Source organism: Coptis chinensis, chromosome 2, assembly GCF_015680905.1.
Source record: "Coptis chinensis isolate HL-2020 chromosome 2, ASM1568090v1, whole genome shotgun sequence".
NCBI lineage: Eukaryota > Viridiplantae > Streptophyta > Magnoliopsida > Ranunculales > Ranunculaceae > Coptis > Coptis chinensis.
In genome coordinates this window covers 63,094,646-63,105,988 of record NC_141457.1, presented here as the reverse complement: position 1 = coordinate 63,105,988, position 11,343 = coordinate 63,094,646, and the positions used below count along the sequence as shown (strand labels likewise).

At 37.8% G+C, this 11,343-nt stretch overlaps 1 protein-coding gene across 2 annotated transcripts; it reads left to right on the top strand.

Annotated features, from left to right (window-relative positions):
- Window positions 1-1,897: 1,897 nt before the first annotated feature.
- Window positions 1,898-9,133, top strand: LOC147517076 (ABC transporter B family member 11-like). Of its 2 annotated transcripts, none has more exons than XM_086589486.1 (13): window positions 1,898-2,125; window positions 2,592-2,933; window positions 3,234-3,288; window positions 3,436-3,611; window positions 3,739-3,960; window positions 4,031-4,269; window positions 4,627-5,152; window positions 5,384-5,657; window positions 5,934-6,784; window positions 7,096-7,362; window positions 7,638-7,901; window positions 8,190-8,483; window positions 8,724-9,133. In XM_086589486.1, exons 2-13 carry the CDS (start codon window positions 2,670-2,672, stop codon window positions 9,072-9,074), a joined length of 3,783 nt encoding a protein of 1,260 aa, XP_086445612.1. In that variant the 5' UTR covers window positions 1,898-2,125; window positions 2,592-2,669; the 3' UTR covers window positions 9,075-9,133. The 2 variants fall into 2 exon arrangements, with proteins under 2 accessions (XP_086445612.1, XP_086445613.1); XM_086589487.1 differs by lacking the exon at window positions 1,898-2,125 and adding an exon at window positions 2,180-2,299.
- The last annotated feature ends 2,210 nt before the right edge of the window (window positions 9,134-11,343 follow it).

Sequence of the window (11,343 nt, the reverse complement as noted above, 5' to 3'; positions counted from 1 at the left end):
TATGTGTTGTCTTAAAGTAACAAATAACAACCATCAAAAGCAATTAACCCTTGCAATGATAACATGATCAATCTAGTCCACAGGTACAATAATAAGAAATTAAAAACTCAATTCAGGCTAAAAATATTCAGGTCCAACGGAGGCTTAAATTATGAGAATAAAATGAACTTATTTCAGCCTTCAAAAAAACAACAACAAGGAAATCTTGGTTTAGGCTCAAAATTTGACAAAAGAATATGACAAACAGTTTGTCACATTTCTTTGTTCTTTAGGAAAACAAATTATTGCTCCTAGGGCTAAACGCAGGGCCTCATTGCCCATAACAATTACACAAGCACCGTTCTTTACAAACGTTAGAGATATAACTCAAAAGTACAGTAAAATGTTGGACGATATTGATAATTACAAATGCATCTCGAGAATAAAGTTGCTCCTTGGTTGTATGCTCCTTGTATCACTCTGCAATGAGAGTATGTTACAGGCTTACATCAATACGTACAGCTCAGCCATTTTCATGCTGTGAGGATGTACGTACTTTCCTTTTTAATAAGAAAAGTTCGCCTCTGAGTAGTTGAGTACTCCAATGCAAAAACAGATCCATTCCGACATTCTGTCTCAAAAAAATGAAGAATTACGTGGTACGGTCCTAAAGTGCCGTGTCCTAAGAGTATTTTTAGAAGAGCAACCAAAAAAACACTAAAATTTTGAACCAAACCAAAAAAACACCAACCATCTTTATGAGCAACATCAAATTTTTGACATCAAATGATGTGATTTTGGATAAACCGCGCCATATAGCCTATGCGGTTTTCCCACCACGCCAGTGAAGCCCATCTTAAAAGCCCAAGCCCTCAAAAACCGCATGATCAACTTTCTTATTTTTTTTCTTTTCCAATCTCTGACGCGGTGTTGGCAAAACCGCGTGATTGAAGCCCACAATCTAGCCCAAGCCCACGCGGTGTTTGCAAAACCGCGTGAGTGATTTGATACAGCACCAAAGCTATAACTAAATATTGGCCGATTTGGTGTTTCGTTTGGTATTTTTTTAGTGTTTTCATCAACATATGACTCTCCTGAAGTTAAAAAAACACCAAATTGTTGAAAATTTAATGTTAGGTTGGTATCACTCCTAAAGATGCTCTAAGTTCCTAGTTTATGTAACAACCTCTACACTCACTCTAATCCAAAGCAGAGATTACAGCCAAGGACAAAAGTCCAACAATAATTTCGCATTAAGTCCAAGACAGAATTGAATTTCAGCTTAAGAACAAAACAGGGCTGTCGTTAGCAATCTTCATTAATAATTTTGGTTTTAGGACAAACCGGACTGACATCATCATATGTAAATTTGTATTTATATATATAACAATGTAAATTTACACAATTTTTTTTACCTAAATAAATTGAAATTTTCATATGAAAATGTAATTACAAATGGCAATGTACATTTACATATGAAATTTTCATATGTACATTTGTATTTACATATGGCAATGTACATTTACATGTGAGAATTTAGATTTACGCAGTATTTTTCATAATTGAATAAATCTGTAAAATTATATTTATATAGTTGTTTTGTGTAAATTTAAATTTATCAAGCCAGTGTTTTTGTCCTAAATCCATAATTAAAATTTAGGATGGACTTGGGGCGAATTTTTTTTGAAAAATTACTTGAATCCAAAGTCAGCTTTTACCTTTGGGCTTGGGGTTAGCTCGCCCATGTTGCAACCGTGGTCTCAAGACCTGAAGATCCAAGCCCAAATTTAACCTGCCCAACTTAACAACTTGCACGATTATTTATGTATTTTATTATTACGCATTTCTTGATGGATAAACCGCAACTTGCACGTTTAGACGATGATAAAAGTTTGGAATCAGGATGCCAATTGATTGGATGGGTATCTAAAATGACAATGTACCCCCAAAAGCTAGAGTTAAATGCGAAGGTGGGAATGAGATCACTTGATGACAAAGATTTGGAAACTCCGCTCCTTAAAAACAAAAAAAACTCGTTGTCATTTTAGGAGGTTTAAAATCTCGGCTTATATAAAGAGGGACCTAAATGGACAGCTGAAACGATAATAATAAGTACCGACTTTAAAACTTGAAGCCTTGAACTACTGTAAGTACTTCCATTAATTAGTTTAAGTATATTCTTAATTTTTTTAAAAAAAAAGTAGTCACTTCCATTAGTTTAGAATGGTCACTCAACCTTGGCTAATGGAAGTTGCATTATCATCATGGCTGCACGTTTACTTCTAATAAGGTTGTTGTTGTTGTCTACCTGACCCGAAGGGTAATTAACGTGATCATTGCACCGTATGGTTTAAATAATTAGTCCCCTAGGCAATGCTAGTGAAAAAAATAATAATACGATCATCGAAAACGTTGTTGATTCGTTTTTCTTAGGATTACTATAACATGAAAACATTTTCATTCAGTCCACAAGTCTTTCATTAGACTACGTATACTGGAAATATTGGCTGAATGTGATCTTGCTACCATTCTACGTAATCTTGATTGAGTATTGTTTTTTTCTTCTTTTGCTCCCAAAGATGGTAACTAAGAGATTAAACACAATGTTGTAGGGAGGGAGATCACTGGTCTTAGAATTGAATAACCGCAGGCTGGGTGACATACTGACATAGGAGAATAATTCGTCTGTAATGAAGATAGATAAGTACTCGGGGAAGCCACATGATGGAAAAGACTCTGAGAAGACAAAAGGAGAGGAGAGCAAGAATAGCATTCCTCTGTACAGGATGTTCTCCTTCGCTGATCCAGCCGATATTTGTTTGATGAGCCTGGGTACAATTGGTGCAGTTCTAAATGGACTTTCTGTCGCTATTTCAATATTTATCTTTGGACAGCTAGTGGACAGCTTCGGAGGAAATTCACATAACAAAAATTTGGTTCATGAAATTTCAAAGGTATATAAATTTTTTGTATAAGCTCTAGGATCTCTATATACTCTTCTTCTTATGCATTTCCTGAATTTTGAATGATGTGCTCTCTAGCCATGTCAAATAGTTATCTTGCTTTGAGATTCTTGTGTGCTATTTCAAATTTTCAACTGGAAGAAAGGTAATAATCGTAATTTCCTAGCTATTACGGCACAGAACACATCTTATTTTGATGGAGTTGGCTGAATTATTTTGATGAAATTTATTGTCAAAGGTTTTTTCTTTTCGTTTCCCTTTTCTTTTATGTAAATTTGCTCTTGTATTCAGGTAACTCTGAGATTCGTATATGCTGGAATTGGATCTGCAGTTGCATCATTCTTCCGTAAGCACACTGTGACTGGATTCTTTTTCGATCATATCAACGTTTTTGTTCCACAGTTTCGGTGTAACTTAACAGACAGAACAGAATTTGCTGGAGTCTGGGCAATTGATATTGAGAACTGATTCATTCCTTTTTTTTGCCATCCAGAGATGTCTTGCTGGATGGTCACAGGAGAAAGACAATCTGCGAGACTAAGGAACATGTACTTGAAAGCCGTACTGAGGCAAGATATCACATTCTTTGATATGGAAACAGAAATGGGAGAAGTAGTAGGGAGGATGTCGGGTGACCTTGTTCTAATTCAGGATGCCATGGGTGAGAAGGTACTAATATTCAATGTATATTTAGTGATCTGAAGGACATTCTCGACTTTTATGGTTTAAGTATCTTCTCAACTGGTTCTTGAGAGTTATTCCTAATTAGTTGTCTGATTTAATCCTTTCAACACAGGTTGGCAAGTCTATTCAGCTTATATCAGCATTCTTAGGAGGCTATGCGGTAGCATTTTTTCGTGGTTGGCTACTTGTTCTTGTTATGTTATCTACTGTTCCTCTTCTTATCCTTGCTGGTGCATTGACGTCTATGATTATAACCAAGATGGCAACCCGCGAACAATCAGCTTACTCGGAAGCAGCGGCCCTGGTAGAACAGATAATAAGCTCAATTAAAACGGTACACAAAACAGATAGTTTACATTTCAGTTTCCTCTTAAGGGACTTCTTTTAACACAGTCTGTACACAGGTTGTATCATTTACTGGGGAAAGAGCAGCGATAGATCGATACAACATGTCTTTAAATAGATCTTACGAGTCTAGTGTCCAAGAAGGGTTGGCCGCAGGATTAGGTATCGGCATTGTTTCTTGCATTATATTCTGCAGCTATGGCTTGGCTGTATGGTTTGGTACCCTCATGATAATTCGAAAAGGTTATACCGGCGGCGATGTGATTATTGTTCTGTTTGCTATAGTGACCTGCTCCTTGTAAGTATCAATATCTGCTCTGCGGCAAAATATTCAGAGAATTAGAGTTAAATGTTATGCAAGACAACCTGAACAAATAAGGATAGGAAACCTACAGACACATTTTTGTCTAACAAAAATTCTAGTCACTGATATACTGACCGAGAAAGAAGCTATAATAGTGAAAATTCAGATAAGTCCCTTAGTCATCTTGCATGATTCAGGAAGTTGGTCAAGATTCAAAAAGTTGATCAAACAAAATAGTTAGGTTCTGACAATTCTCAAAGTTCTGAATTCATACTTCAACAGATTTTACTGTCATCCTCTTAGGACAAATTTACAAAACTTTGGTGTGATTCGAAGTTCTTTTTCTTTCAGGTCTCTAGGCGAGGTATCTCCATGCGTGAAGGCATTTGCAGCCGGAAAGGCCGCAGCATACAATATGTTTGAGACAATTAACAGAAAGCCAGGTATAGATTCATCTGACACTGGTGGGCAAAAGTTGGATGGTATTCGTGGAGATATTGAATTAAGAGATGTTTATTTCAAATATCCAACTAGACCACATGAGCAAATACTGGCTGGACTTTCCTTGTCCATACCCAGTGGCATGACTGTAGCCTTGGTTGGAGAGAGTGGAAGTGGTAAGTCAACAGTGATCAGTCTGATAGAAAGATTTTATGATCCACAATCTGGTGAAGTTCTTATAGATGGAGTAAACCTCAAAGAGTTCCAGCTAAGATGGATCAGAGAGCAAATAGGACTTGTCAGCCAGGAACCTGTACTGTTTGCTTCTAGCATTAGAGATAACATATCATATGGCAAAGAGAATCCAACTATGGAAGAAATTAGGGCCGCCGTTGAGCTTGCGAATGCTTCCAAGTTCATAGACAAGTTGCCTCAGGTTCTAATTTACACTACTGTTACTTCAATAACGTAGCATACCGATTGAACCTATTATCGCTCATTGCATTTATTTGTATTTTAAAAGTAAGTCCGAGAACAATTAAAATGTGTCTGTATCATCATAGAATCACATGAATATGTTAGTTTCTTTGTTCAATCGTTCATTAGATATTTGTAAATTATAAGGAAAAGGTCAACTAACAGTACAAATTATCACCATGTTCTGAAGGGACTTGAAACAATGGTTGGTGACTTTGGAACTCAGCTTTCAGGGGGACAGAAACAACGAGTTGCCATAGCTAGAGCAATTCTTCGTAACCCAAAAATTTTACTCCTGGATGAAGCAACAAGTGCACTTGATGCCGAGTCAGAAAGGAGCGTGCAAGAGGCATTGGACAGGTTCATGACTGGCAGGACCACAATTATTGTTGCCCATCGCTTGGGTACAGTAAGGAACTCTGATATGATTGCTGTTATTCACGGTGGCAAGGTTGTTGAAAAAGGTTTGATCCTCTTGCATCTGTAATAACATTTATGTGCGGAGATATTTTTCAATGTTTACACAAATTTGTAGCAGTAACATCGACTTATAGCTCTGTACATGTAGAGGTTAGTGTCTCTACCTCACCCCAGAGTATATCATTATCCATTTTAACTTTTTGAAAAAGCACTGATAATGGTGGACATATCATGCGTCTTTACACCTCATCTGTTATGCCAATTTAATGTAGTTGATCTGTTGTTAAATGTAGAAATTCATAACATATCACTCTCATCAGGTTCACATTCTGAACTAGTTGATCTAAATGGATCATACAGTCAGCTTATAAGCTTGCAGGAAGAGAATCAAGAGTACAAAATGGAAATGGAAGCTGACTTAGCCAAGCCAGAATGTATATTAGGTTCCCAGAGAACATCGTCCTACTGCTCATCAGTTGGGGAACGCTCAAGCCAGCAATCATCCTCTGACTTATCCCATCCACCAACTGTAGTCAAAACTGGAGAAACCAAACTGATGGAACTTAGCATTAATGAAGCATCAGAACACCAATATGAAGTCCCTCTCCGTCGTCTCTTCTACTTAAACAGACCTGAGCTCCCAATGCTAATTCTTGGGTGTGTCTCTGCAATTTTTAATGGCGCGATACTTCCTATCTTTGGAACGCTCATTTCATGTATGATTCAAATTTTTAACGAACCACGAGTGAAGCTTCAGAGGGACTCAAAATCCGTGATGTGGATGTTTGTTTGCCTTGGCTTTGTATCTTTGCTGGCTGCAACAGGACGGTCATACTTCTTTGCAATTGCAGGCAGCCAGTTGATAAGAAGGATTAGGTCAATGTCGTTTGAGAAGGTGGTGCACATGGAAATAGGATGGTTTGATAGTCCCCAAAATACAAGCAGTATCATAGGTGCCAGGCTTTCAATGGATGCAGCAAGCATCCGTGGTCTTGTTGGTGACGCGTTAGCTCTGGTTGTTCAAAACTCTGCGTCAGTTATAATTGCTCTTGCAATTGCTCTAGAGGCAAACTGGCAGCTGTCTCTAATAGTTGTTGCTCTGCTACCTCTGTTAGGTTTCAATGCATGGGCCTACGTGCAATTCACAAAAGGATTCAGTGCAGATGCGAAGGTACACCTTTTAGCTCTTCTGCACTCATTCTATATTGGATGAACACTGACTTTGAATCCACATTGTGAATAAAAGATAGGCTATTGGTGATGAATGGGTTTACTTTAAAAAACAATCAACTTTTCATATTGAATAATTTGAAATTTAAAAAGTACAACTGCACACTTCAAGTCTCATTTCTTGTATAACTGAAATTCCATTTCTTGTGTCGAAGAAAAGGAGCTTGTATAGTAGTTAATCTCTTACTCCAAGAGTTGACTCTGCTTAGCTATGTTGCTTTCAATTCTGATTTAATTTAATATTTTTTGTAGATGATGTATGAGGAAGCCACTAGAGTTGCTAATGATGCTGTAAGGAATATAAGAACAGTTTCTTCTTTCTGTGCCCAAGAGAATGTGATAGCCCTATACAGAAACAGGTGTCAAGCCCCAAAGAAAGCAGGGATAAAGCTTGGACTGATTACTGGGATTGGCTTTGGGCTCTCTTTTTTCTTCTTATATTCTGGCTATGCAATCAGTTTCTATGCTGGGGCCTTGCTTGTTCGGGATGGAAAAACAACCTTCGCGGAGGTTTTCCGTGTGAGTATAATAAATAAGTTGATACTAGTAAGCAAGTGGTTCTTAGTGAAGATTTCTAACCATGTAATCGAGTTATATCGTTATTTAAACTTCCAGCTAAATTAACATAGAAGTATATTCCTATCAAAAAAACAAAACATAGAAGTATCTCTTAATGACAAACTTAAACCTTCTGTATGTAAAACATTGAAGTATTTCGCTGCACCATCAGTTTGCCCTTCATTAATTATGATTTTATGGATGTATTATTATCTCGGGTGTACTTTTGCATGCAGGTTTTCTTTGCTATCATTTGCGCGGCATTGGCAGTTTCTCATGCGAGCACGGTAGCACCTGACACCACCAAAGCAAAAGCTTGTACTGCCTCTGTATTTGCAATTCTTGATAGGAAATCTGAAATAGATTCACGTGTCACCACTGGAATGATACTAGAAAGTGTGAAGGGAGACATTGAGTTTCATTGTGTCTGTTTCTCCTACCCAACAAGGCCAAATGTTAAGATTTTCCAGGACCTTGATCTGGCCGTTCAGTCTGGTCAGGTAATGTCAGGAAGCAATAATTATTTTTACAGAATATTATATTATTAGTTTCTTGTATTAGAAAACAAGTATTCATTGTAAAGATGATACCATAGGAGAAATTTTATTAATGCACGATCAGACTACAAGATTAAACACTTGGATTTGCTTCAAAGATTTCAGAAGACAAATGAAGACTACGAGTGAATAGTTTCACGAAGACAAATGAATCACTAGGAGTGAATATTTTGTATCCCGGGCCCTTATCAATTTCTTGATTAAATTTAACAATCTCAAACTTTCTCCTAGATGGTTGCATTGGTTGGAGAAAGTGGCTGCGGAAAATCAACTGTCATTTCACTGTTGCAAAGATTTTATGATCCGAGTTCTGGTCAAATTCTATTAGATGGAACTGACATTCAACAGATCCAGTTAAGGTGGTTAAGACAGCAGATGGGTCTAGTTAGCCAAGAGCCTTTGTTGTTCAATGATACTATTAGAGCCAACATTGCATATGGAAAGGATGGAGAAGCAACAGAGTCGGAGATTATAGCTGCAGCTGAAGCAGCAAATGCCCACAAGTTCATAAGTGCAATGAAGCAGGTTGGAACATATTAACTCTTAGATTTACTTTTGAAAAAGTAACTCAAACACTCGGAAAAAAAGAATAGGTGTGTTTTTTTTTGGTAAAGACAGAATATGTGCTTGATCACGCACCAAACAACCCAAGCAACTGTTGTTCATTCAAATACAAGAATACTTTGGCATTTAAGTTGAACTGCAGTAACTTTGATGTCATCTAATTTGAGACACTTTCTTTCAATTGTGATTTAATTTATGCAGGGGTATGACACCCTAGTAGGCGAGCGGGGAGTCCAATTGTCAGGTGGACAAAAGCAACGAGTGGCAATTGCGCGTGCTATAGTGAAGTCACCAAAGATTTTACTTCTCGATGAGGCAACAAGTGCACTCGATGCTGAATCTGAGCGAGTGGTGCAATGTGCCTTGGATCAAGTCATGATAGACAGGACAACAATTGTGGTCGCTCACCGGTTATCCTCAATTAGGAGTGCCAGCTTGATTGCAGTCATAAAAAATGGGGTTATTATAGAACAAGGAAGACATGAAAATTTAGTTGGTATCAAGGATGGTTGTTATGCATCCTTGGCAGCAGTTCATCTCAAAGCATGTTAATGTATGTAAATTTGTACAATGATTTTTTGCTGTTGTCATAGAAATATGCATTGTCTTAATGTAACAAATAACAACCATCAAAAGCAATTAATCCTTGCAATGATAATATGATCAATGATAAGAAATTAAAAACTCGATTCAGGCTAAGAATGTTCAGGTCCAACGGAGGCTTGTGAGAATAAAATGGACTTATTTCAGCCTTCAACAAGGAAATCTTGGTGTAGCCTCAAAATTTGACAAAAGAATATGACAGACAGTTTTTCACATTTCTTTGTTCTTTAAGAAAACAAATTACTATAGTTCCTAGGGTTAAATGTTGGACGATGATAATGATAAAGGTATCTCGAGAATAAATTGTTCCTTGGGCTGTATGCTCCTTTTATCACTGTGCAATGAGAGTACATTATTCCAACTGGAGGGATTGTTTGGAAGATTTATGTGGAGGGCTCGATGACGTGGGAAGGGCGATTGAACTAAAACTCTTGTGTTTTTCCCTCCTATTTCAGGTACTATTCAAAGGTAAGAACACAACCTTCTTTAGCTGCTTTTTCTCTGTTCATTAGGATGGAAGACAAAAGCTCACTATGAGATAGCTACTGATCGAGAACTGTTCTACTTTAAGTTTACTGATGATGAGGAGAGACAAATGGTCCTAGAAAAAGGACCACTTTTTGTTGGTGGACGTGTCTTTATGATTCGACCATGGACAGAAAACCTTGAAATACAGCAAAAGAACATGACCACTCTTCCCATATGGGTCAAGTTATGGAACGTACCGAAACAATTATGGACTCGTAAAGGTATGAGCTTTGTTGGGAGTAGACTTGGGAAACCACATTGCTGGGATGATGCAAGCCAAAAAAACTTAAGGTTGGACTATGCCAAGGTCTGTGTTGAAGTTCCCATAGGTTCTAAGTATCCTGATACTTTAAGGTTCAAATTGGGAGGAATTCCTGCTGAGGTAACGGTGGAATACATGTGGCTTTCAGCTATATGCAAACTTTGTAACAAATTGGGGCATAAGGAGCCAAAATGCCCTACCAGAACCACAGCCGCTGAGCAGGTTGTAACCGCTGTGAATAATCTAAATGAACCCAGGGCAAAGGGAGGGACAAAAGAGGCCACTACAACAGTGGAAGGAACAGGACAAGATGAACTGGGAGCAATGAGTACTGTAAGAGATGTGGTGATGCCACAAGAAAGCAATCAAGCAATAATTGTACCTTATGTGGAACCAATCGTGGAGAATAGTAACAGTCTAAGGACTTTGGCTGTGAATGTCAATGCGGAAGCAAGAACACAAGTACAAGAAGCTCTCAGGACATCAATACATGAAGAAGGACAACAACACTCAAGCAGCAGACAGGGTCAGAGGAGTGGAGTTCCACCCAGCCAAATGATGCAGACTCCTAGTAATGAAGGACAAAGTATTAGGTTACAAAACATAACACTAGCCTCTGAAGGTAATGTTAACAATAGTGCCAGGAATGATATGAATTGCCAAGAAGAGAGAAATCAGTTCGCTGCCCTGGCTGATAGCAATGAGGAACTGGAGGATGATATATCAAAGAAAGAAGAAAACCTTTTCTCAGATCATGTAGTTGAGGAGTTGTTAGAAACTAACAGAAGGAACACTAGATCTAGAAGTGGGAAAGGGACAACAACTACGAGTTCTGAAAGTTCAGCTAGACCTATACCAGTTAAAACGAAGACTAGAGCCCAGGGAAGAGGAACAGAAGAAGAAGTAACATCTCCAACTACGGAGAAGAGAGGAAAGATCAAGTCTAAAGGAAGTAGGAAAAAATCTCCGAATACATAGAAGTGAGTATAAGTGCTTGGAACGTCAGGGGTATGAATAAGATTTCTAAAGAAAAAGAAATATATAAGTTTAGTGTGAAGAACAAAGTGTGCTTGCAAGGTTTGTTTGAGACAAAAGTTAGGGAAAGTAAGAGTGCAGATATAAGAAAGGTGTGTTGGCCTTCATGGCAATGGACACACAATTACACAAGTGATGTCAGTGGTCGTATTTGGATCTTTTGGGATGACAGGAGGGTAAAGGTGTAAAAGATAAAAGAAAGTGAGCAGTTCATCCATTGTAATGTTACCTTTTTGCATAATGGTACTTCTTTTGTTTTAACTCTAGTTTATGCTAGTAATAGTAAGAGAGCAAGATTTCATCTATGGGATGAATTACAACTTATGAATAACTCTATACAGTCTTCGTGGATACTAATGGGGGATTTTAATAATGTGCTTTATTCCATGAGAG

Excerpts from the sequence above, each read along its gene's own strand:
- LOC147517076 (XM_086589486.1), top strand. The coding sequence starts at position 2,670 with ATGAAGATAGATAAGTACTCGGGGAAGCCACATGATGGAAAAGACTCT. Across the intron at positions 7,363-7,637 it reads CCTTCGCGGAGGTTTTCCGT|GTTTTCTTTGCTATCATTTG; the intron begins GTGAGTATAATA and ends TTTTGCATGCAG. Across the intron at positions 7,902-8,189 it reads TGGCCGTTCAGTCTGGTCAG|ATGGTTGCATTGGTTGGAGA; the intron begins GTAATGTCAGGA and ends ACTTTCTCCTAG.